The sequence below is a fragment of the Strigops habroptila genome, chromosome 12, assembly GCF_004027225.2.
Source record: "Strigops habroptila isolate Jane chromosome 12, bStrHab1.2.pri, whole genome shotgun sequence".
Lineage (NCBI taxonomy): Eukaryota > Metazoa > Chordata > Aves > Psittaciformes > Psittacidae > Strigops > Strigops habroptila.
In genome coordinates this window covers 12,028,985-12,056,124 of record NC_044288.2, presented here as the reverse complement: position 1 = coordinate 12,056,124, position 27,140 = coordinate 12,028,985, and the positions used below count along the sequence as shown (strand labels likewise).

Genomic DNA, 27,140 nt, shown 5'->3' with positions numbered 1-27,140 from the left:
CAGCTTGATTGCTGCCATGAATGAGTGTTCACCAGACAACTTATTTTTATTGCTTGTTTGGAGGCAGCGGCTGTGGTGCAGGAGACACCTTGGGATGCGGCATGGTGAGTGGCTTGCACTGTCCTTGGCTGTAGGGACATGGTGATACGCAGGTTCAAAGTCTGATGGCCTCTGGGCAGTCAGCTGAAGGATGTGGGTTTGCATCCAGCAACACAAAGCTGTTCACTGCCTGCCAGCAAGGCTGTCAGCAACGTGGTGCATGTCACACGCTGTCCCTCAGCCTGGACCCAGTGTGGATGACTGCAGGGCATGGGCTCATTTTGGGCTGAAAGACAGCATTGTGGCTGGAACTTTCTCCAAACCACTTTCCTTTGCTGAGTAGCACTACTGGATTCAGTTTCAGCCAACTGCTTCCTGGCTGTTTATAATAGGAGTGGAGGTGCCATTGCCCATCACTCCAATGTAGGAGGAAGAGCTATGTTGCAGTGTTATCCAGGACTATTTTGCTTCTGCTGGGCAGTGCTTTATTGTTGAGAGGTCTGAAAGCTGCAGAGGGGTTTGGAGGAATGAAAACACATGATTCTCCTGTCTCTGGTGAGACCCAGAGATCATATGTCACTGCTCTTTCAGTCCCATATCCACTTTGAATCTAGATTGTTGTCTAGAACATCAGACTCACTCAGGTGATTGCTGCTGTTCCCTCTGTGTCCAGTCTCTGTGTATTATTCCCTAGTGTTCTGTCCACCTCAGACTTAAATAACACAAAGGGATTTAATCGTATCTGTAAGACATGATTTACTGTTATTTGATGGAGCAGTATGGTGTCAATCTGTTGTAACAAGACATGAGCAGATCTGCCTTGGTACCATCCTGATGTTTCAGCACAGTAGCCAGATCCAGGGTGGTGCAGAGCAATTCCCTGGGATTTTCATTAGCAATGTGGTGATGTTCAGATGTCTTTGAAGTCCAGGGCCTGCAAGGAGTTAGAGCAGTGACCGCTATACATTCTTGCGGCCCCGTCTCTAGGTCATGTAGAGCAGCGATTTGAGACAGTCTGCCCAGTCATTTAGAAGATGATCATTCTCTCAAAGCAGCAGTTTGTCAGACTGTAATTTCAAAATTACATTGTGTTTTGCTAGGACTTGGCAGAACTTCTAGGCCTAGACCTCTAAAATAGTAGCTCCAAAAAAACTCATTCCTGGGTGAAATGAAAAACAAAACAGAAGGAAGAAGGAAGAACGACTTGCAATAAACTGTTTGGGAGTTTTTGAAGAGAATGCTGTCTGAACCTCCTGCTTTTGAAGATGTATTCCCACACTGAGTCACAGCCAAGGTTCATACAGAAAAGCATGGCTAGTGTTTTAGAGGTCAGTATTTGCTGACTTCAGAGATGTTGCCAGCGCACAGCAGCGGTGTCTTGCAGAGGAGGGCTATGGCATGCCCTGAGATAAATGAATTCCAAAGGTAGGCGCTACCTCTTTGCTGCTTTAATTTTCCACCCCCCGGGTTCGCTGTGCTGGTGTGATTACAGCACATCTGTGCTGGGCTGGGGTTGCCATCTTTCACTGGGTGACAAGGACAAATATTTTTGCTCTCAAAGAGGCTGAAGGTTTCTCTATTGTGTGCCACTGCTGTCTGGAGAGCATGTAACTTCATGTCACCTGTGACAAACACAGCATTAGAAATAAGTCTGCTATGGGTTAAGAGCCTCTATCTTGAGGTTATGTGGCTGTTATGCCACTAAATGTCACTTTAACTTACAGAGGCTCACTCGGGCCTTATTTCTCAGTGCTTCAGTTGGTGAGAGCGTGGTTTTGTTACTGCTTCTCACGGAGTGCATAACTCAGCGTGAGCAAAGCCACCCATCAGAAATCATAATCTACAGCTACATTAAGCCCCATTAGTTAAGAGTTGGACTGGTTACAAACGAGTGTAGAATACACACTCCATTACTGCATCCGTCTCTTCTCTGTGTGTGTTTAATTTCCTGAACAAAGGGTGGGGAATTAAGAGACACCTCTTTGATACGTTTGCTGCCACTTTGAGCCAGCCCAGCTCTGGGAGAGCAATTGTATTTTAATCAGCTCCGTGAGTCATCACCAAAAACGCCAGCTCAGGTTTGATTGCCGAGTTCCTATTGTTGCTGATGTGCGAGACATGAAGTAGAAAGAACACAACGCGGTATTTAGCTGCAAGACTGAGCTCAAGATGCTGACACTTTGAAAAAGCTCAGTTTTGACTTTGCACACCAAACAAATTTACCATAGGAAGAACACGTTTGCCACACTATGATGTCATTTTCATAGAGTCACTTTACAAGCAGAAGGCTTGGTCTGAATACAAAGACCTCTTCAGGATCCTTCCAGGTCTCCTGGCTGGAAGAAAGCCAGTACTGATGTGATAGCGAAATGTGTGCAGATAGCAAAACTACTCATCTGGTAAAATTCCTGCCTGAACTCAACTGCAAATCAAAGTGTCATTGAACTGCCAGGAGAAGGTGAAACTTATCAAAGATTTGCAGATGTGAGAGAAAATCACAGGATTCTAGGGAGACACGGTGCTGGACCCAAATCTTTCCTTGCGGAGGTCGCTTGGCAGTTGGAAACTCCTGGATGCTTTTGTAGAAATAGGCACTGAATAGCGACAGACTGAGCTCAGGGTTAACCTCTTAACTTTGCTTCTCATGGTGTGTGGTGTGGCAGTGGAGAGGCATGAAGAGCTAGTTAACATGAAAAGGGAGGCTTTAAAAGTGGAGGATTTGGGAATTTCAGACTTGAGTTCCCACTGAGAAATTACTTGGCTGGTAAAATGGGCTGTTGTCCTGGAAAGTGTTGGTGAATTGTACTATATGTAAACAGAACTTTTTTCTCCCCAGGTAATTATGTGGTAGCCATCTAAATACTTGCTATGATAATACAAATTATAAACAAGAAAGCAATTATATATTTATGAATGACAGGCACACGCTTAAAAATGCCCTGGACAATAAAGAGTAATATTAGTCATTAGTATGGTAAAGGAGACATAATGGGCTAAATAACTTAATCTCCCACACATTTCTGGATTTGGCCAACACCAAAGGTTTCACTGAAATGATCACAAAACAGAACGGAGATAATCTTGGCCAGTATCCTCCTTTTTGACAAAACAATTCTAATAATAAAATCCTGCATTTGATTGCTTAGCCCGATGAAAAGCTTTTAGTAGTCCTTCCTTTTCATAGTGTTCAATAGGCTGTGGTGATATTGCCAACCGGGCCAGAGCAGGGAGGGAAGGAGAGTTTTGTGCTGGCCTTGGCAGGAAGATCAGGGCACAGAACTGGCCAAAGTACGGTGGCACTTGCAGAGAAGCTGAGGGGATTATTAAATGTGCAGAGTGGAAGTGAATGGGAGTATTGTTGTGGAGCGGGGGGGGGAAATCTCCACAGATATCTCTTTAGAAGATAATACTGGAACAACATCCTTATTACAGTATGGGAAGAATTGAGATATGGACAAACCCCTCATATGTCCCCAAAGGGCTCCCATGCAAGTATTGACAGGGACTCTTGTCCCTGCTGACATATGGGGAGGCCTCCAGGTAAGGTGACGTGACTGTAGACACACACTGCTTTTGGTGTTTGAAGAGTAGGTAAATGGCTGTTACAGCTGTGCTTTTGGACACTGCAGCTTCTCTGCAGTTTAATCTGTTAAAACTCTTCGCAGAACTTAAATACCCAAAGCTCTGTCTAAAGCTGAGTTAGATCCTGCCCTGTTCTTGTAGCATAACAAGGTGGTTTTGAGCAATCCGAGTTGTTTCTTATTTCACTGACCATTAAAAGGCACCCAATTCCACCACATTGTTTGTAAAGCCCAAGTATTTCATTTTTGTGGATATTTTAAGGAGGGATCCTTGAAATCCCTAAAAAAGCAGCCTGTTTCTCTGAGTCCCAGGCACATCTGCTGATAATACTGTCATAAGAAGCAGTTTCACCGTACAGGCTGCCTGGAACAGACATATTGATGGTCTTTAGCCTTTACTTGCCAAGTTGAACGTTAGGATTGTGTTTTCACATGCGAAGAAGCTATTGGCTTTACAGATAGCCATGTTTTCATAAGCTGCATTTGGCTGTCACACCTTCTCCTGTAGCCTCTTGATATGCAAACAAGTCTCGGTTATATATGCTCCTGGCCTATGAACTGATATCCCTGCAGAGTTCCTGATTATCCTTCCATTAACTTTTACTCTCCTCTGTGTCCCTCAGGGAGGTAACAAGTAGTCTTTCCTTCATCATGGGTTTCCAGCTGGTTACCTCCCCAGTTCCCTCCTAAATGGATTCTCTCAGTAGCTGTGTGTGTCACTAAGGAAATACTGACTGTGAAATTTCAGCACCGCTTGAAAGTGCAGCAGGGACTGCTGAAATGGGGATTTGCACATGTGAAATACAAGGAAGGCATCCTGGAAGATGCCATCCCGAAGAACAGAATAACCATCCACCATGTCTAAGTGCGTGGTGCAACAGGAGGAAGAGGCATCACTGTTTGTATATGGCATTTTGGCTTCTCAGCTGTAGTGCTGAAGAATTTGATGAAGGCTTCTGTGAGTCTCTGCCATTCTTATATTTCCTGGTCTAATTAGTATTGTTTATAAGCCAACATTCAACCTCGCATCTTCGTTGCACTGAATACTGCACACTTTATTCCATTCCTCACTTCCAATTTTTCCTTTATGGAGTTCAGCTTGTGTCTTCATTAGATTCTCAGACCCTGTGCCCATCATAGCTGCAGCTGGGCACATCCCAGCAAAGCATTTAGCAGGGAAATCTTCCATCTGTCTTGTGTCCAGCCTTCCACAAACCCCTGTGACAATAAGTGTGTGAGTACAACCTGAGTCCTATTTCCAAAGTCTGAGCCCATGCATGCATCCGTTCAAGTTCTGGACACACTGCTGCCTCAACCACTAATCTCTATTATTATTTAAATTCTAAGTAGTACTAAAATACACTTTGAGGCCTCTCTCTCCTATCACATAATCCTATTTCTTTTATATCCAGTTGACAATGTGCTATATGTTTCTTCTAGTTATTGCCTTAAATTGAGTATAAATCAGTGTTTGCTCATTCCCATCAATACTCTTTGTTTGAAACAGGCTGCTGGCTCAGCTGCTTTAGAATTATTTGAACTGGAATTATTATTTGGCTGAATAAACGTTTCAAGACAAGTTGCATGTTTCTGAGTTTTGTATTAGCACTCCTGGAGAATTTGCAAACACCAGAGACTGAATTTAAATGGTGCTGTAAATATTTACATGAGCAGCCAGTTGTATGTGGGGAGCAGAGGTGACTCCCCTGATCCGTGTGGAGCAGAAGCATACTTCTTGAATGGTCACACTGATTTCAAGGGCTCGTCGTGTTTGTGGCCACTGAACAGAAATAAAAGGGTTAGAATATGGTCCCAGCTATGTGGCGATGCCTAATTTGAGCATGCGATTCATTCAATTTCCCATGTGGAGTGGAAAGTCAAAGGTTTTCTTCAATTGCATATATAATTCTATGGGCTTGAGAGATTACAGGTGACATTAGACTCTTCCTTTTGCAAGTCTTACGTATTTGCATATCTGTACATGCATAATTTTACCAGAAATTCCCCTGCAGTGTTTAAAGTCCTGTTGTGTATGTCTCTGTCTGTGCAGGTCTGGAGTCTCAGAAGATTAAGGAAGGGTGAGACATTTAGCCACAGGGTAACAACTCTGGTGCGCATTCAAATTTCATATCGGGTAGTTTGTTATATTATTAAAATAGTACAATTTTGTAACAATGGTAGTTGCTGCTTTAAAAACCTCACAGTTGCTCAGGCAGTATGCAAAATGAATGAAGGAATATAGCTTTTTAGGTTGGTCCCCATCCATCGCCAAAAGTTGGGATTTTCACAGTATCCCTGTATAGTGTGTCCTTTTTCAAGCACCTCAGAAGAGTGTGTGTATGTCCCCATCTGGGCTCCCTACACACTAAACGAGCTGCTACTCTGCAGCCTTCAAGGTCGATGGGAGAAGAGAAACCAAGTGTGTTTATGGCTTCTCAAAGCTCCAGAATAATGAGTTAAAAAAGCTCTTTGCCTTCTGACGGGTCACATATCTTTCTGATCTATAGGATTTGCACCCTTGACACCATCTTTTGAGGAGCACTTCCAAAAAGTATGGAATGAATGTAGATTATGTGGGAAATATCTCAGTAGTGTGCTCACACAGCTCGAGTCAGCACAGTCTCCCACTGTTAACTGAACGTGTCCTTTATGGAAATTGGCTTCGTAACCCACATTTCAACTGCTGAAGAGTTATGAGGTCAGCAAGTGCAGCTCAGAATTTAGCTCATTTTGTGTATATCTTGGACCATATTCACCCCTGCGTTTTATACCGCAAAAATCAGTGGAATGACGCCAAGAAAAAATTCATCCCCTAATATTTAAAGTCAGCTCCTCCGACACGCCTGTATTTCACTGAGCTCCCTACCATAATTCTAGGAAGGCTTCCGCTTGCTGCTTCTTGAGGGTTATAATTTTTATATGGGCGCTGAGAATAACTAACAATAGCAGGTTTTGGATGGATATTAAATCTTGTGCTTCAAAGTATGAACTATTACTCAAAAGCAGAAAGAGGCTGCTGTAGTGAGCAAACGGTTATATTTCTGCCCTCTTCAGTGCTCTTGCCCCTTTCTATGCTGCATCCAATGGTGGCCAGCGTGAGACGCAGGCGAGTTAGCTGGATGGATGACGGGTAGCTCTGAATGGGCAATTCCCATGTTTCTCCAAGAGCAGATTGTTGAGCATCACATTGCTCATTCTTTGATAGGAAGCAAAGAACTAATGTCTGCAGTCCCTTTTAATGACAGACTTTTAGCAGTGATCACAGAACTGCCTTGCAGAGTTAATTCTGGCTAATGAGCAATTAGTCAGCTTGGCAGTGACTCCCCCCTGCTTCTTGCCTGTGGGGAGGAGGTGGTTGGGCTGAGCGTGGTGTGGGAGCTCTAGCAGGACCTGTGCGAGCCCGGCACCCTCACCTGCGATGGTGCTTGGGCTGCAGCTGAAATTCCCTCATTTTGAAGTTGAGGGATTGATTTTCCTGCTACAGACTTGCTGTGTTACCCTGAATGTCAGCAGAGTCTCTTCTTCTTTATTATTTAAATACTTAATGCAGCCAGAGAAAATCTGTCAGCAGAACACTCTTTGCCTGCCTGAGTGAAGGTTGAACTTGCGTGGGCTGAGCATATTCTAGCGTGAATGCGTTTAAATCTGGGGACAGCTACAGATGATGATGCTGCTTTCTCACCTCGTGCAAGAAGTGCCCGCATGTGCCCGGCTGCCTTGGGGCACGCCGCGGTGGTGGGTGCTGGGACTTGGAGCTGGCACAGATGGTGCTCCAGAAGGGGAAATCCAGAAGCTCATGAGCTCATTTCTGTTAGGGAGATGTGTCTATATGCTATCCATAGAGCACAGGAGTCTGCTCATCAGTTTGGAGCACTCCAGGGATGCTAGGATGAAATAACCCAAGTCTACAGCTAGGACTGGAGCCCGATGCTGGCTGTGCTGGTGTAGCCCTTGTGATGTGTCCATCTTCCCTTGTAGGAAGGAAGTCCTGTGTTCCAGCATCATCACCAATGCCTCTCCAGCCCAGGGCTGAGGGGATCCAGCCTGCGTGGCTGGATCCATCACCGACAGGCTCAGCTCTGACCTCTCAGTTTTCCCATCCACAATCTTGTGGGCAGCTATGGAAGGCAAGCTGAGAGTAGGGGATGTGAGCACCATAAATCGGGTGCTTGGTTGTCTGTCCCCTCAGCTGGGCACTGCAAACTGAAACACAGAGGTGTTTGCTGCAAAGGATGCCTTGCAGTGGGACATAAATCTCAGGGATGCCTGCAGACTGTGGTAATTAGGAGCAAAAATGTAAGAGACATTTGTGCTTATCTGGGAACTGAGCGTTGCTCGACTACAGTGTAATTAACAGTGGTGATGAATTGATATTGGTGACAGTCAGAGCTTATGTTGCTCTTCAGAAGCATTGATGTTTTCTAAGGTAAAGATTAGACCCTCTTCCATTTAATGAGTTAGTAAATTTAGGAAGAAAAAAAGGTCAAATGAAATGTTTCCCACCCCAAACTGGAGCAGTGATAAGCAAGTTACTTGAATTCCTGTATTTACGTATTGGGAGGGAGGGTGCACTTACATAAAAACATGTGTGCCTCTATGTAACTGCATGTACATACGTAACATCCAGAATACATCATTATGCATTCATATTTGTGTGTGGAGTCTGTCTGAGGATGTGTGTGTATATATAAAACTATGATTTATAGGTTTTTAAACCTCCTTGACAGGCTCCATGAGAGCAATTCCAAAACGTACGCCAAGATTTTTGACTAAGAGACAGGTAACAGTAGGTGCTAATAAATGAAAGAACTCTGAGTAAAATGTTGTGACATCCACCTCTCTGAACAACCTGCGGAGCCCTGGCAGAACCATCAAACCGAGCTGAGAGTAATCAGCAGGGACTGATAAAGCTGCTCTTGTAATTATTTGTTTGATATACAGCTTTCCTTCTTCCTTCTGCATAAATAGCAGCATTGCTTTGCTTAGTGTGGGAGGTGTTTTTTTATTCCTGTCAGGGCTTGTTCTCACCAAGATGTCATGAGAGGAGGACTGAGATCTGCATTTTTGTTTTATTTACGGGCTTTCCATTGTAATTCTGACAGCATACGGTGGAGACAGCATTCATTTAGATGGGGAGAGGCGTCCTTGCTTCATGCAAAGCTGTCGGCGTTGCAGACTCTGTCATGCTGCTTTTAAGCCGCTCTGATTCCTCTAGGTTTGGCCTGGAAGAAGCTGATCCTGAGAGGAGGCAACTGCTGAGGTCTGAAGACTGTCGCGATGTCATGCCCTTGTATTTAGATATTAAATAAATTCCCATAGCAGCTTTATCATTTATAAGTGTGAGTTTGATGATGCCACAGCCCAGACTGCCCAAAAACCGCACAGCCTTTCAGATCGACAGCTGTTAGTTATCCTTAAATAACTTCCTCTCCTCACCACTTCTACTGCCGAAGCAAGAGAATCCAAGCATTGACTGATTTCCAGGCAGTCACAGTAGTGGCCCGTCAGCGACGACTGCACTGAGCCAAAAGGCTCCTGTTGATGTCAGTGATTTCTGGGAATGCTGCCTGCATGGTTTTGTTCTGGGATTTCCCTCTCCATCCATGCCTGGTTCAGTCGGGGCAAATTTTGCAATTCTGTGTTTAACAAAAGGTTCAGTAATTCACTCCCACTTAAAGCACTTTCATTTTCCTTGTTCCATTTATGGGTTGTTTTGTTCTTTCCTTAAGAAAGGAAAAGGATAATTTTTTCTTATAAAAAAGGGGGGAAAAAAATCCTATACACCAGAATAGTTTTGATATTGTCTAAGGGTTTTACCAGGAACTCAGGAAGAAGGGGGAGGCGTAAGGGGAGAGAGGCACATTAGAGCAGAAAATAGATTTCCTAGCCTAAAGTGAGAGAAATCCAGACTGCTGCCTTTAGCATACATTTGAATACTGTCAAGGGCATCTGGAACATGGTGATAGGCATTCTCCTTCTGATAATGCTAAAAATTCATTAGCGATGAGGCACAGATATGCCACCGGCCCTGTGCTTCACATGCAATATTGGGAAAGGGTCTGAGCCATCAGAGGCTGCATTCAGGCTCATGCCAGGGTCATTGCCAACTTGCTCTGACTCGGGAGAAATACCTCAGACTTGAACCAGATTAATGAAAAGAGAAATTGTTCTGAGCCTAAGAAAAAAAGCTTTATACCCATTGCAGCTTTATGCGGGTTGTTCCTGAGTGATTATGGTGCATCCTTTCAGTGCTTTCTGATTCCAGGCAATGATGGCATTTTAAGATAAATAACATGATCATGGCTCTGCTTGTTATTGAAGGGCTTTTATTCTTGCTGATGTTACATGAAAAAGAAAGTTATTAAAAAAAATGTGGCACTAACAAATTGAAGCCCCCAGGGAACTGTTGCCTGAATGGGATTTTGATTGGAGTTCAATTTAATTGGCCATAAATCTTCTCGTTTGTGATTTACGTTCTACTTCAGACCAGTCTCCCAAATTCATGATAATCAGGTTTTCATTTTTTCTCTATCAAACAGAATACTGTGACATGAGCATAAACAGGAGATATTCCTTCAGCAAGGTGACCTTGTTCTTGCTTGCACCATGCTGGTAATTGATTTAATGCCTCCTTACCTGTAAATTGGGCCTCTTTCTGAGGCATGTCCATCAGATTTTGAGGTAATTGGCTAGTGTAGTTGGTTTTTCACTGTAGTATTTTGAGTGCAAGATATCGCTCATAAAGCTCTAGTACAAGAGTAGCTGTGGTCATTCTTACTGACACGATGGAAAAAATTCAGCTGGTGCCTCTCCTCGTTGGCTGGCTTTGAATGCAGCTATGTGCATATCTCAGAGAATAGAAGCTCTTGTTCTAGGCTGGAGTAAATATGTGAGATGCAGAGCCCAGTAATTTCTGTGGGGTTTGAATTAAATCTTTTTCCTGTCACGTTGCAATGTCTGTAGGGGAATGAAGTTAACGCTGAAGGTGCTGCTTGTACCCGGCCCTTCTGCTTTGGAGGGTTGCTGCAAAGGAGGGAAATGGGTTTGGTTTTGTGCCTGCTATGAACATTGTTAACCTTTGCTCCATGACTTGTCCCAGTGCTGGCAGGGAAAGGATGGAGACCTGAGGGCTTCTCTGCGTGTTCTAGGGCAATGTAAGTGCTGGTTTGAAGGTCCTGGGCCCAATTTCTGGTCTGAATCTTCGGAATTGCTTTTCAGGATTAGAATGCTTTTTCATGGGGGAATTGGAAGTCCATCAAGAGTTCCTTAGTGTGTGAATTTGTAGTTGCACCACAACACATTGTAGAGTGCCCTCTCACTCCCCACCGCTCTGCTCTCCTTTCCCTTTACTTTCTCCAAGGCTGCTTCTTGCAATTGCTGGTTTAGATTCATCAGGAGTTTTCCTTCCCCTCCTGATCTGCAATACCCAAAGGAGGCTTCACACGAGAGGACTGTGGGGGTGAATTCTCTAGGGAAGTGATTTGGAGGGGAGATGAGTAAGAGGTGAGAACCAGGGACGAAAGAAAATAGAATTGGCCTCTAATTCTGATTAGATACCCAAACCCCTTAAATTCATTTGCTGCTCTTGCAACCTCCTTCATGGGAATCTCAATAAAAGTGCCTTAGCTGCTGCAAGGAATGGGTAGGAAAGCAGAAGGAGCCAGTCCACATTGAGTTGTAATCGTTGTTATTGGGTTTGGAGAATATTGCAGTTAAGTGTTTTTCCCATCTTTCCTGTCCTGTGGTTCTTTTCCCTTGTGATTCTTTTGTGTTTCTAAGTTGTGAAGCTTCATTATATTGCTCATTTAACCATTTCCAACAGTACTGGGATTGGCAGGTTGAGTTTTCTGCAGTCATCCAACTTCGTGGACTGTAAATTGAATGTTTTATGGCCTGTGAAGAAAAGGTGAAAAGAAAGTTACATCTGCTGCCAGTTTCCTAATTACATCAGCATCAAATACATTGAGTTTGTTAATGCCAGGTACTCTTACTGAAAAAAACATTTATAACCATGGCCTTGGCAACGGGAAGCAATTACTTTGCAGTGGTTTTCCTTTTGTTTTCCGAAACATTAGAATTCTTTCTCTGCTTTTTCTCTCTGCTTCCCTCGCTACAGAAGAAATAGAGAAAAATCTGAATTTTTACTCAATGTGATTATCTTCTGATTTTTATTTTTTTTTTTTTTTGGTCTGTAAAGATGAATAGCTGGAAGATTGCTGAAAGTAATGTGACGATAAATGAGCATCTGTTACTGAAGTTTCTGCTGACCCACAAGTATTTAGGGCTTGTATGACAGTGGTGGGCAGGTACCAAGGCAAATAAGACCCTACTGTGTCTTGTGTTGTCCTGGCTGAGCATGGAGCAGGGTTTGTTCCCCAGGGAATGGACAGAAAGCAAGTGCTTCATGGGAAACAGCTGAAGGACTTGTGCTGTGTCCTAACCTGTAGGGAGTATGTGACAAAGATGGGAAGCATCATTGATAAAAGTGTCTTCATGCCCAGTAATGCATCTATGAACACCTAAGTCCTTCTGGCAATGGTGAAGTTGTGAAGTTGTCAATGGCAAGGGTTTGAAAAGTGCCTTCACTGTGCAGCCTGCTCCACAGCACAATTGTTTCTGCTTCTTCAGTCATTACCTACTTGAGTCTCAGTTTAAGAGCCAAAGTCTTTTCCAAGCTACCCAGATGGTAATTCTAGTTATAGCTTGGACCCCAAAGCCCAGTGAATAGGACTGGCAGTTGGTTCTTCTCCCACCTGTGGTGTTAAGCACATCACCTTTGGCTCCAGTTTCCTATCCTACTGTTTCTCCATCACAGCAGTGACCTTTCTTGACCTGTATGTGAATTAGGATAAACAGGGCCTTGGTTTTGGTGGTATTGCATCTAAACATTGAAGGAGAGATGTGCATGTCTGCTCTGAGCCACAGCTCTCTGTGGTCCATTAGGTTGTTTGGGCCAATGTCCATCTAAAGAAGATGCCAGTAGCTTGTGATTCTTTGTATTTTCCTGCTGTTCCATCCCTTAGTTCTTTATGCTTTTGGAGCAGAGCAAATCCTTCAGCAAAGCTTTTCCAGTATCACATAGAGAGACTAGAGACGCTTGGATAATATGTTTGGTTACTAAGTCCGGTCAAGAAGTGTCCAAGATGTTTTTCTAAAATATTTTAGTGTGATCCATCTTCACTTCTTGAACTCTGGTTTTGGTGCAAGTTCGATCAATAAAGACTCTTCCTGGATTGAGATGGCATCTCCCATCTCTGTTCCCAGATGGGAATAAGAACTAGTCTAAGTCACCCTAGATTAGGTGTATTTGTTAAAGTCTGTGCTTTGCCAAATTATGCTTGACTATAAGTCCTTTGTACTCTCGATTTGTCCCCTACTCATGCTCATTGAGCAATGACTTGCACGTCCTGAGTTCTTATAAGGAGGATCCCACTGCCATGGTCAGGACAGTGAGTGGCACTGACGGCACATATGGACACCCACCCTCTACACCTTTCCTTACCATCTTCTCTAGCTCCTGTAATTCTGGTGGGAGGTTGTCAGAAGCTCTTGCCTTTCATCCCTGGAGTGGGAAGGGCTTTATTTATTTTGTTAATCTGAAAGTTAAGTGGGTGGGAAGATAAGTCTGCAGCCCCACTCCATTCCTCACATGGTACGAGCTCGTTTCCCCTTGAGAAAGGCAGAGCAGATGGAAGGCAGAGATGAAATGAACATCAAAAGTAAATAGCGTGATTAAGTTTTTGATAAAGGATAAAACACTTATCACATCAAAGCTGCTGAAAACCACATTAAATGTTTCCTGAACGTTTTGTGTCCACGTAAGCATTAACTGTACTTGCCATGGGGATGTTTATAACAGCAGCAGTGGAGCTGGGGAATGCTGGTGGTGTACGTACCCTTGTGGCTCTGCTGCAGGTCACCAGGCTGGCACCAGGAAGGCAGAGCTGGCAGCCTGTTAGTCATGCTCTAAGCTGTTGCACCTCTCCTCCTGCAGATTGGTAGGCGCATGTTATGTGCATGGTTAGGCAATCCTTTAAGCCGTGCCCTGCTCAGTTTTCCAGGTTTGGGCACTGGTTTTCCAGAGGTTTTGAGCCATTGTTACCACATGCGAGTGAGATTTTATGTCCAACATGGACTTCTTTACAAATATCTAAGGATCTGGACTCGATTTTAACTTGCCAGAGTTTATATTAAAAAGCCCAGAAATGGGGCAATACTGCAACAGTTTGAGAAAACTCTGTATTACAATCACAGAAAAGTTAATCGGAAGGGATGTCTCATGGTCACTAGTCCAAGCTCCCACTTGAAGCAGGGCTAACTTCAAAGTTTGCTCAGGTTGCGCAGGATAGAAGCTGAACATCCTTTCCAGGTCCCTCTTCCAATTTCGCACGGTGCTCAGGGGAGGATTTTCTCTTAGGTTCAACTGGAATTTCCCTTCTTGCCTCTCATCCTATCATTGTGCTCTTCTGAGAAGGGTTTGTCTCTGCCTACACCGCCTGCCTTTCCATCATCCAAACCACCATCAGTACAATAAGACAAATCTCCTTGAGGTTGTTTGCTTGTTTGTTTTCCTCTCTCAGTGCTTCCCTTGTTGTTTCTGTATTGTGCGAGTGATTGACAGCATAACCTTGTCTTCTGCCTACTGCAGGCATCACATATTTGGGCTCTTTCAAAGCAAGATCTTGTTTCTATTTAGTATTTTTGAAAAGGGTACTTCAGAAACTGCATGAACAGAAATTAGATGTTACGAGCACAGACGTCCCTGTCCTAAATTCCTGTCTGCCAAATACTCATGTTAGTTATTATCAAGCTTAGTAGTGCAAGAATTTATTATTCTCTGAACCACTGGCCTTCATCCTGCTGTGAACATAACAGTGTTATTTAACAGGAAGCAAAAAGGCATGAAATTAAAGCTTTCAGGTCATCTTCAGTGGCAAGAGAGGTAGCAACCAGGCACCAGCTCAGGTGTGACCCAGGCCTTGCCCAAAAACGAGATTAGATGATAAACTCCATAACAAACAATCAAATTTGATTTCTTAACAATACCCAAGACAGATATCTCTCAGTGTCACATGTACAGCTGGGTTTATTCAGTTTAAAAGAAAAAGGTAACTTTTTTTAAGAAGCATTACTGTGTATTTCAGCAAGATCTCTCATGTAATAAGATGCAAAAGTTCAGGGAATATTCTGTTTAGATCCATTTCTATTTGATAATAAAAATGGCATTGGCAGTGAGGGATTGCACTGAATAAGTTACTACTTTGAGTTCTGTTTTAAGCTGAAGCCAGATGTGTCGTGTAAGTTCACAGCTCTTGTAACTTTTCCTTTTCCTCATCTGGACAGCTACATGTCCATGAGATTTATTTCTTGATCTATATGGACATGCAGTCCTTCTTGGGATTATTGCCATAGAAACAAGACGTAACATGGAGTGTGCTAGAAGTAACAAATGGGATTTGGCAGTCTTTCCCATTTACTACACAGAGTTTGAGCTGTGTACAAAAAGCAGCAATTACTTGCTCCCAGAGCCTTATTAACAGGCACATCTGCACATTCATTAAAACTGGATACTTCAACTTCCATTCTGGCTGGGATGACATTCAGATATGCTAGTCTTGAATCTAAAATCCATGACATCTATTTTGGTTTTCAGTCAAGGCAGAGATTTGTTGGTTTTGACATTTGGGTTCCTCTTTGTTTGATTGCAAAGCCGGCAGGCAGCGCGTGCTCCCAGCCCAGCTGAGCCTGCAGGGAGATAAGATGCAGTAACTGAACCAGGGAATGGTCTCTCCTTTGAAGGGTGAAGTCACCCAAGTTTTGCTTGTAAAGCCTGATCTCCCAGAGTGCTGGGACACAGCTCCCAGCCTCTCCCAAGCACCCTGCCTGGCTTACAGGCACATGTGGCTGTGTGGAGACCTTGCACAGTGGTGAGGTGCTGGCACAGGGTGCCCAGAGAAGCTGTGGCTGCCCATCCCTGGCAGTGTTCAAGGCCAGGTTGGATGGCGTTTGGAGCAACCTGCTCTAGTGGAAGGTGTCCCTGCCCGTGGCAGGGGGTTGGAACTGGATAAGCTTTAAGGTCCCTTCAACCCAAACCAGTCTGTGATTCTCGTTTCAAACATTTATTTAGTACCTAAGTATAGATCTAGGACATAGAATCTAGGACTGACTAACTTCAGGCTCCAAAAATAGTGCAGGTGTCTGCCTTCTTCCTCTTCCTCATTCCTTTTTCCCTTGCTCTCCAATCTCTTCTTCAGCTCCCATGTTCTCCATTCCCACCAACTCCCTTCACTTTTCCATCCTCCTCCAGTTGACTTCTGCTCCTGCTTCTACCTCCTCACTCACTCTGACGGCTCTCCTGTCCCATGGGAGCCACAGAGCACTTCTCAAAGTCCATCCGGAGCAAGCCTTAGGTAGCACCCTAAAATCTCCTTGCCTCATTCTCAAGGGGACAGAGGTTCAAATGACCAGCTCTGTTCTGCTCAGGAACCTGCTGAATTCAGGTCCCAGGTATCCTGCCTCTCCTATGTGGGACTGACAGGGAATCATCAGAGGCACTCTTGATTGGGGTGGGAGCCCAAAGTAGCTGCCATCACTTTCTCACCCAAAAGCGTAAATCAAAATGTTCTGTTTTGCTGTGTATTTCCCATCGCAGGCATGATCTGCCAATGATAACAATAAAAGAGGTTATAATGAAGGGTCCACATTAATTTGGTGATCAGGAAGCTCCCATTAGTGGCTTGTGTTTTTCAAATCATCCAGGAGACGGATGTGGCTGTGAATCTGATGGATCTTGTCCCTGACACAAGCTTTTCTCTTTTGCAGGGAGGCATGCCCCAAACGCTGAGTTCTACCAGTATGTTTACCCCATGTGGCTTCAGCCCTCATCTACATACTTCAAAAGAAGATGAACAAGGAGGATTGATCTTCCAGGATGGAAACCTTACCTCAGCATCTCTGGATGCTCTAATCCAGCATCTGATACCTACCACTGATTACTACCCTGAAGTAAGCAATTCACAGTGTAATAAACAGTTTAATTTTGATGAATTGGGGCAGCACTTTATGCAAAAGTGCAAATGTGTTAAATTTTGAATTAAGAGGGCTAATTTAAAAGCTGCATACAATTAAAGCTTGGTAAATGGATGCATTGCTTTAAATGCTGTTGCACTGCTCTATAATTGTTCCCATGAAAAAGCAGATCCCAAAGTTGATACTGCCTTTACATAGGAGAACGGGGCAAGGGGGAGCTGTGATGGTGATGAATTTGTGATATAGCAGTCGGAGCACTTTAAAAATAGCAATGCATCCCAGAGAGGTTTAGATGAAGGCTGAAGCAAAAAACTTCAAGTCTGAACTGGCATTAATTGAACTGAATTTCAGTGGCTGCTGAAGTCATCCAGGTTTGTCTGTGTGTGCAAAGCATTCTCTGAATGACAACAGAGATGCTCCTCCTGATGGGTTCATATATTCACACCATCTTTGCAGCCACTGGTCAGTGCAATCCAGATCCTAATCCTTGCTTCATCAGTGAATATTCAGGGTTTCTTCACCAACAGTGTGAGGATCTAAACTGGAAGCAGGTTTATGGTCCTGTACGCCATCGACTTCACTGGATTTTTTGCACATCCTCTGTGGAATTCAGGATGCAATTTGACTGGAAGACTTTTAAGTGCTAATTTATCTCTATGGAAAAGCTTGTATTTCAAAGCATAGAGTAGCACTGACTTCTGGGCAGTTTAGAAGACTAGGAAAGCTATCAATGCAGAGCAGACAGCATGTTTTAAATTACCCGCAGCTAAAAATAAGTAGTGAAAAAAGCATATCAATTAAAAGAAGAAGAATGGAAAGGCCATAAAAATAGGTAATGGACAGATCAGGCTGTGAGATTTTCATTAAGCAATGTGTGATGTGTAATATTATACCTGCTGCTCAGGAGCGTGGCTGGGTCTGGGGGAAAGAAGATAATTCAGGTGCCAGAAGGGGAGAGGATGCAAACAGCTGAGGATTCATGCATATATTTTAAATTCACTGCTGGAATACTTTAAATAATCTGAGGATTTATCCAACAGTCGTGTTTCCCACAGCTTCCCAGGTGTGGGACTGCATACGATATGTTTTGGCTGATAGAAATTAATTTAGGGGAGTTAGAAGAATAAATGAAATATTCCTTAAAACAGGCTGGGTGAGAGCTGCAAGATTTGAGTTCTTGGGGCATTTGCAGCTCACAACCTGGTGCAGCACAGAGATGCCCAAGTGTCTGCATGTTTATCTTTCACTGGCCTCCATGTATCCTTGGTTGTGCTGTCTCCTATACCTGTACTCAATCCCATAGAGTGACCTACACGCTGTCTTTGCTGGATGTTTACATAGGGTTTACACAGCCAAAGGCTGGAAGTGGAAGTGGATGCTGCGGAGGAAGGAGATGCTGCTGCCTCCTGCAGTTCCATTTTCAGGGTCAGGAATCCTTATGTCTTTTAGACATAAAGGTCTGTCCCAGTGGAAATGCAAAAACCTTGGAATTCGGAGCTTTTATGGCTAATATTACCCACTGTACAGCTGCTTACAGCAGGTCTGCTTGTCTTTCTCCTGCAGAAAGCCTATATCTTTACATTCCTGCTGAGTTCCAGACTCTTCATTGAACCCCATGAGCTTTTGTCCCGCGTTTGTCACAAGTGCATTGAGCAGCAGCGGCTGGACGACCCCGTGCTGGACAAGGTTAGTTTATAGCAGAAATATATGAGGTATTTTCAATGAGCAGAGAATTCTGGGTATCTGGTGTGTGTCCTTTGCCTCCCTTTGGATTGAATTAAACTTGCTCGTAAAGGATGACAGTTGCTGCTGAGATCCTGACATTGAGGCATCCTAGTATCCATGTCCAAGAGCAGTGCTCCAGGCAATAGTCACTTCACATCTTCTTCTAATTTTCCCTTTCCCCCTGTCTCAGTCTTCCCAGGTGACTTTCCTTCTTAACTTCTTTAAGGCTCTGATGAAGCCTGCGGGATGCAAGGAGGTAGGATGTAAACTTTACACACTGTCAACTGCAGATGTCAACACACCACTCTCCTATTTTTACTTAGTCCGTCTGCCCTTTTGCTTTCTTACTTCTGGTACAGTAATATTTCCTCTTGGCCTTACCTGTCACATTGAACACTATGTAACAGCATGCAGCTACCCACTAACCTCCCGTTGCCAACACTGACAGGTCCTACCTGCACAGCCCTGCTGCAGAGCAGCGCTGTCTGGCACACCAGGAATGAGTTGAAGCAGTAGTGAGGCTGTGTCAGGGTAACACAGTGAGAAAATCCAAGCTGTTGCCACGTCGGCACTACTCCTGTTTTGCCCCAGGGACTGTGCAGGCGGATACAGTGTGTAACAACACATGTGCATCCTCTGGCAGTCTCACAGGCAGTGCAGCAGAGATGGATCCCACTGGATCCTATTCAGTGCTGGATTCCACCCAAGCTCTCCTTGGTGCCTTGATGGAGACCTATCACTGCATTACCTAGAGCAGGAGATGCACCTTCAGTGCAATGGAGGGGAGATGAACATGCATTAGTTGCAACTTTCCAAAGCCCTCCAAATTCTGAAATGATTCTCAACATCAGCCTTTCCAGCTTTGAAACAGGGTTTTTGGCATCAAATACTGAATCATCAACATCTCAACACATGTGCTTGTTTTTATCCAGGCAACTGGTTGCATGAGTCACAGGAGCTGTGTGTTCACTATGGAGAGCAATTAGCCAGACTGCTCGCAAATCTGACACTTGGGTTGCTCATACAGTTGGTGTTAATAGAAATACCTGTATGAGCTGCACCCAACAAAACAGTTTCTCTGAGGTGTGATGGGTTCTGTTCTCCAATGCTCTTGCTAACAGGTGCAAGTTTAGAAGGGTTAAAATGTGAGCATTGAGAAGTTTTGCTGCTCATTAAACTTTGCAAGACGAGACAAATGCTGTATGATTATGAAGATCTATCTGCTTGAAGTGAATCTGCAATTTGGCCTGGCCTGTAGTCACGCAGAGTTGGTGGGACACAGCTGACTTTGTGTTCCTGGGAGCGGGGCTGACTTTGAAACCTTGCACACATGCGACTTCCCATCCCCTGTGTGCTGTGACTTGCACAAAGTCCTCTCCTTCCATTCGTAATAGCGGTTTACACAGCTGGAGCAAATGTCTCCCCAGACCTTTGTAGTCTCCAATAAAGCCTTCCCTTTAGCAGCCACCTGCTGGTCTTTGAGCATGAGCTTAATGCTAGCTGACAGCAGTTATTTTTAGAGATGTGGTTCATTGAAACCTGTTGTTGGTGGAAAGCTGAAATACGCATTTTAACCACCTTGGTTGAGAAGCAGAGAGCGGTGGAGCTCAAGAGTATAAATTTTCCTGATTACAGGGTACACTTTAGCTACAGTACATAGGATGAGGATGAATGCTGTTTGTTTGGGTCTGTTTTCTGTAAATAAAAATGCAGTTTGTTGTTTAACGCAAATTCCTTTTCATACGTTCTTGGATAATGGAGGATGAAAGCTTTGGAAGCAGCTGCACTGGCCGTCTTTAGAGATAGCACTAATGCACCTATTGTGCCATTCCCTGCATTTCCCTCCTTGCTCCATAATCTTCCTGACTATTCCCACTGCTGCATCCTCAGATAAATCTACACCAAAAGTAAAGTGGGCATCAGCTGTGTGTCCTTGTGCTGTCATGACCTTGAGTGGGAAGAGAGCAACGTTATCAGTAGCCCACTTACTAAAGTGCTTTTTTGTCCATCTTGTGGTGTTTTGTCCATCTTTTCTTCCTCATGTTACATCTGCCACTGGGCAATAAGCAGTTTTTTCATACAGCAAAGAAGCAAAAAACACCTCTTTGTTGGTCAAGAAATACATTCCAATCAATTTTTCAGGGAGGGATGAATGTGTAGGAGGGTTGTTAAGTACAAAAGGGAAGAATTTTGATTCAAATAAGCAAACAACCAGATGTTTTTAAAAAAGGTATAAAGGTTGCACCAACAAAATGTCCAACCATAAACTGGTCAACTGCATGTGCAGAATACTTAAATCTGCATGTAAAACAGTTGTGCATGCATCTGATTTCTGGTATATTTTGCATGCCAAAATGTATCATTTGTGCACCACATTATTTGTTTGCATGTGTGCAGGTTTTGCAGGTGCAACCGTAAGTACCTTGTTTGAAAACCTGGCCCCACGTTCAATGACATATTTTCTGGGAGACACGTTTCAATCCCTGTCCATCATTCTGGTTTCCGTTTCAGGCTCGGATCAGAAAATTTGGACCCAAAATCTTACAGTTGCTGACAGAGTGGACAGAGACATTCCCGTATGACTTTCAGGAAGAGCGGATGATTGGCCATCTGAAAGACATGATTCACAGGATAGCCCCATGTGATGAGGTGAGGTTGTCATGGGATGTTACGTGGAGATGTTAAATTCATTTTCCCACTTGGTTCCTCCTTTTCTTTCTTTTGCCAAATCTGTTTCATGCCTCTTCCTGGATGCTCTCAGTTTTGTTCTTTAACCTTTAAAACCTGCAGTAGCTTCTCTGAACACCACATCTCTCAGTTTAGGTACTCTTGTGGCAGTGGCACAGTTTGACTAATGCCGCTGGAATCCCCATCAGATCCCCTATGGGATCCTGTTGAATCCAGCCTGTTTGGCTTATATGGTGACATAGAAAGGGACAGTCCTTACATTCAAAGATGATAACAAATATTTATGGACATGTAGCTTCTGTGGGTGCATGAAAATGGCAGGAGACAGCAGTGTGTGGCCTGCTGGGCAGAAACTCAGTCTAGATTGCTGTATGGTCTTGGTGTTCAAATGTGGGAGCCATGTGTGTGGCAGAGGAGGACACAGTGAATGGAGTCTCTGAGAGACCTGCTTGCAAGTTCAGGTGGGTGAATCCCATAAATGAATAGAGAAACATTAAAAATACCACACAAAGCCCATCAAAATAATAAGGACAAATAGTACATAGGGAGTCTCTAATTACTTTTAGGTTAACCATGGGATGTGGAAGAATTAAGTTCCATTGGCTACATCAAGGCCTGGCTTCAGGCCACAGATGGGTGCAATGCAGTAGACCAAAAAGCACATACCCACGGGGCTGAGAAAGAGCAGGGTGGGGAGAAGAGGGAAGGAATTAGAGTTGCAGATGAACGGAAATGAAATTGGACCTTTCTACCCACATGAAACAGGAGAGAAGTGGAAGCAGCTGCTCTTAGGCTGGGCTGGCATCAGGGCTGGCACTTTGGGGTGGCTGTAGGCTGGCGTGGATCGGCTGGTTGGGCTGGCCAGTCCATGGGAGAAAAGGGGAAGCTGTGTGATGCTTGGATGTGGGTGAAGGAAACACAAAAGACTTTCAGAAAGAGACGAGGTGGCCTCAATTCCACTGACCAGAGCAGTAAAACTTCTCCCTCAAGGGGAAGAGGCAATGAACTAGCTCCTGCCAACCACCAAAAAGGTGCCTTGCAGCCCTTCAGCATCTAAAGTGAGAGAAAGCCATACAGCCCCACCAAAATCATGTCCACTGGAAAGAAGGAACCAGCCCAAAAGGGCAGAGAACAGGGGCTTTGCAGGTGCCCTTTCAAAGCAGTAGCTGTCCTGGTGAAGAGCCATAAATGCTAAAAATCAACTGTTTGCATATAAAGTGATAGTTTATTTGCCTAACCTGAGCAAGCACTGCACACCTTTGCTCTGGAGCGTGCGTAGCTGTGTACCAGTGCTTATGGGTGCCCTGAGGGGCCTCAAACTACATTAGGTTCAAATCATTGTTTTTCAAATATTACTAGGCCCTGTAATTGCAAGTGATTATGCCTGAGCAAAATCAATAATTAATTCAAGAAACAGCTCATATCCTACAAATGCAAATCTCCCTCTTTTTTAAGGGACAGCACAAAAGAGCGGTGGTGCCTGTTAGTTGTTGGGAAGGAAGTTGTTCCCGTTGTGAATCACAGAAATTAAATACTGAAAGATTTGTGAGGTCATCCAGTCCATGTAGGTCAATGCAGGATTTTTTCCCCTGCAGTGTATTCTCCTGTCCTTTGTAGAGTCCACTTTCTGAGGGCTCTGTGATGTGCATATAAAGGGGTCCATGCTGAGAAGCGTTTCTTAGTAAGTGCTGTGATTTGCATTTAGAGTTAGAAATTTTAATTAAAATTTGAGCTCCTGAGCCACCTGCTGAGGCCTGCTGTCTTCAGAGCAACTTCCCCACTTCAGAATGAAGCATTTTCTTTAAATATGAAACAGTAGTATGCTGCTTTTGACTGTTAATGTGGCAGTGAAATGAAATCGGTTGATAGAGTTCAGCATGCAGCCCCTGTACAATGGGGGGTCACTTTGTGTCAAGATAATTACCAGCGTGTTGAAGGTAATGAACAATGTTGTTTTCACTTAGTGATAATAGCTTAAAAAAGGCAGGAAATGCTTTTAAAAGGGCAAAAGCAGGATTGGGTTGTTTTAATTTCTCCCCCAACAGGCACAGAAAAGCTTTCTAGGCAAGGGTGCACCCGACTGACTTTTAGTGAGTCTCTTCAAGAGCTGTAATTTCTTTCTGTGTCTATTAAGTGTCTCTTATTTCATTCTTTATTAGGTGTTCAGCTCACCTGAGTCTTTGTTTATGTTGCCTATAGCTGTATTTTTGTGCCAAATCTTCCACGAAACTAGGTGAAACTAGATCTCTTGATAAGAATTTATTGAAAGACTGGCTAAGATGCATGTCTTTCAGGCAATTTTATGCTGCTTTTTGGCTTTTCATCGAGTGAGGAATTTGATATTGCACAGACGTGGCTGGTCCAAGATTTCTCATCCAAACCCCTTTTTGAAAGAGAACTGGGTCTTCAGCTAAAAGGGGTTTAGCCAAATGTTTTATGTTCAGTAGAAAACTTGGATTTCAGTTCTATGCCTGCTCCCCCCACCCCCAGGTTTACAAAATATGTTCACAAAATACCAAACATGTCAGTATTTGAGTTTCCACTAAAAAATAACATTCTGTTCATAGAGCTTCATAAGCTGTGCTGAGGTTTGCAAACACACCTGGATGTAAAACAGAGAAATATTTAGATGGTGGTCAGTAGTTTGGGTCCAGGAGAGTCTTTGTAAATCAGAAGTGTGACCATCTGTTTGAATGAGGATTTACATGAAGAAGGCAAGGGGACTCTCTTCCTTGGAGCTAGTACACATCAGGAACAGACAAGAACTGAAAGAATGTCTTTTTATTTTCAAAAGATTATTTGAGTTATTTATTTTTACCTATTCCTCACTCAGTTTTCACTCCTCCTGTGTGATTTGCTTCCAAATAGAATGTGTTGTCATTCTCCAAGACAGGTCCCTCCTACTTTCTACGTACTTGCTTCACTTCAGACTTAGAAGGTCTGTTTTGCAAAAAGGCCTGACTACATCCTGCTTATCTGGTCCATGTTCCAGCCCAGCTCAAGAGAGCATCTTTCTTGGGTGAAATGAGAAGTTCCTCAGCAATGTGAAACCTTCTGCTAGAAAAGCTGCATGAAAGTTAGCGTTGCAGCAGAAGTTGAAGCACTTGGGATGTTCTAAAGGTTTCCAGCCTCAGACTGTTACGGAAACAGGGTAGACATAAATATGTTGTTCTTCACTGTGAAGTAGCAGGAGATGCTACTTCCAGTGTGCAGATGTGATCCTGTGTAGTGCCAGGGTGTAGCACTGACTCTGGCTTCTGGTACCTTGAACTCCTAAACCTGCGTGTTGGCAGTGCCTGACACTAAAGATTGTTCACAGCCTACAAAACTCCAAAGACAATGAAGGCTGGATCTAATCCATGGGATTCAGGAGCACTTCCCAAGGCTTCACTTGGGCTGCATCCAACTTGGGATGTGACACAGGTGTGTGTTGGTCTTTGTGGGAAGGCACAGTCTGGCCAAGTCCCTGTTGTGATGATGAGGACTGTGTGGAGGGTGCCAGGGGGTACATCTGCTGCACAGTACAGATGTAACAGAAGAGGGCTCCTTGCCAGCTCCGGTTTCACACTGATGGATTACAAACTAATGTTACTGGCAACTTGATGTTACTAAATTCTGTTTGGATGGGGAGTGAGGAGTTATTCCACTTGTGAGCAGCCAGAGGATGTCTCCACTGTATGTCTTTGTGCTGAAAGAGGAGCTGGTCATCAGCTGGACCAGCCTGCAAACTCTTTTCCCAAGTGACCGTGCTGTCTGAAATTAAGCAAGCGCCCATTGCACCCATGCCTGATGCTCCTTTCTCTGGCTGGGAAAGCCCACGAGGCCGTGTTCCTTAGCAGGTTACACCCTCATGCTCCGTGTGAGGCTTTTGCCCAAGGACATTTCCAATTAATCCCTGTCTTCAGAGCCAATCCACCAGTTCTCTCAGTTATCTCAGTTTTATGATGTCTACATCTGTCAGTCATGAAGAGTTGAAGCCATTTCTTCATTTCTTTCTGCCCATCCTCCAAGGCCAGCGGCTGCACTCATTGTTTGTAAAGAGCTGCTCCAGCTCTGAGAACAACCTGAGCAACTTAGTAATGATCATCCTGCTGAGCACATGGCTGTGCTTGGAATACGATATGAGCTTCTTTCAAGAGCAATTAACATTTTGGATATTAAATACTCAAAGCTGCATGATGCTCGGAGCACTCCAACTGGGTAGCAAGTAGCAGCATGCTTCTGCTGCTTTCAGCTCAAAAGGATGGAGAGAATAGTGTTAGAAACAATTCTTATTCCTAATAAATAAGAGTTGACCAGGCATCATTAGCAGGTAGAATTCTTGGCCACAAATAGCTGACATAAAGGGTAGGTACCAAATGCTGCTGTGCTCCAGAAAGCTGCAGTAACTCATGTTGTAGTATTACCTCTCCTCTGATCCTGATGTTGGCAGGAATACATGAGTATCAGTGCCAGCCAAACCCATCAGTCCTGCCTGCCTCTTCTCTTGACTGCAGTCTGTTTCTGTGGTCCAGAGCACAGAACTGTAATTAAGCCAACTGGTTATTCTGAAATAGGCTTGTTGAAAAGAAAACAGTAACCTGTTGCTGGCTGAGGGGTATTTTGCAGAAGGGAAAATTCAGCATAAAAACACTCCTTTGTCAAGTTTTTTTGGGTGGTTTATGTTTCTTTCTCTCCCTTTCTCTACAGGCCTACTGGAAGAAGATGAATCAGCTTTTGCAAACCCTGAACCAGAAGCTTGCAACCCTCAGCCACGGGCAAGAAGGGATTGTCAAGATCAGTGCTGCTGTCTCTGATAAGCTGGTTGCCTTTAAAAATAAACCTCCATCAATTCAGAGAGAAATCCTGAGCGTCTGCAGTGACCCCTACACTCTGGCTCAGCAGCTGACACATGTGGAACTGGTGAGTGGGAAGGGTTCCCAACTTCTGCAGTCAGAGATATTACTTTAAGCCATCAGCTGCTAAGTATTCCAGACATAACCAAAAGATGACTGCACATCCTGTGCTGGATCAGCACTGCAGAAGGAGACAGGGTTTGACAGGTTAAGAGATGCTTGGGAAGCAAGCTATAGATCAGAGCATTCCTGTGCATCCTGGGACAGTCACTTTACTTTTTCAGCTTGCTTGTTTGAGAAATACGAATCATAGTCCCAGGAAGCTCAAAGGGTTCTCACTTCTGGAAGTGCTCTGAGCCCCACAACCTGAGGGTGCTATTGAAATGGCTGGTCATGAGCCCTTCTACTAATTTGGAAGAATTTTTTAATGGTTCAAATCCATTCCTACAGATACACAAGGCATCTGAGTTGTCTGATGTGTTTTTCATTCTTCCCTTTGGGACTTTGTTCATGGACATACAAGAATGTCCAAATACACCCACACGAAGCCCTGCTGTTTTCCTCATTGACTGCAATCCACTCTCAAGCAGGCTTTTGATGGTAATCACTCCAATTGCAGTACCAAGATGCGGGGCAGACTGTTGTCTTACACACCCTTCTGCCAGGTTCAGGTCCTCCGTGTAGACCTCCTGGATGTTCGCAGAAGAACATAAAACATTGGTGCCATCTGCAGAGCTCTTGATGCTGTAATGATTCCCTGCTGCCTGTCCTCCTGTAGACACTGTTCATCCTTGAGAGGAAGGCTGGAAAAACAAACCATGAACTGGACTGTGGATTGGAGTGAATATCATGGAGTTAGCCTTGGGAATTCTGAAGGTAGCTGATACTCTATTTGTCAAGAAGTGGAATAGTTCAGAAACCCCAAATTTGGGATTGTTTTCTCACCTTGATTAGTTTTCAGAATGTGCAACTTTGGCTCCCTTTGCTTTAATACAACTTAAGCCAAAGAGCAGAAGTCCTTTTGCCTGGAGTTTTTTTCTTGCTTTTTTCCCCTCCACAGTACAACTGTCTCCCAAAGGGATGTTCCATGTAAGTGGAGCACTGCTGCACTTTTAAAACTAATGCAGCTAGAGGTTTTCATCCCACTGTACTGTAATCAATGCTCTCTACCTTCTCTTTCACTTTCTGCATCTGGTACACCAACTGCTCTGCACTGAAACTGTCTGATGCTTATCTGTCAGTA

The 27,140-nt window shown here is 44.0% G+C and overlaps 1 protein-coding gene across 2 annotated transcripts in view; it reads left to right on the top strand.

The window, feature by feature from the left end:
* Nucleotides 1-27,140, top strand: part of RASGEF1C (RasGEF domain family member 1C) — a 74,495-nt gene that overhangs the window by 24,007 nt on the left and 23,348 nt on the right. For both annotated transcript variants that reach the window (XM_030504565.1, XM_030504564.1), the window contains exons 2-5: nucleotides 16,443-16,625; nucleotides 18,213-18,335; nucleotides 20,886-21,023; nucleotides 25,752-25,964. In XM_030504565.1, coding sequence (XP_030360425.1) covers nucleotides 16,449-16,625; nucleotides 18,213-18,335; nucleotides 20,886-21,023; nucleotides 25,752-25,964 — 651 coding nt within the window. In that variant the 5' untranslated portion in view covers nucleotides 16,443-16,448. The remainder of the gene's footprint in view (nucleotides 1-16,442; nucleotides 16,626-18,212; nucleotides 18,336-20,885; nucleotides 21,024-25,751; nucleotides 25,965-27,140) is intronic.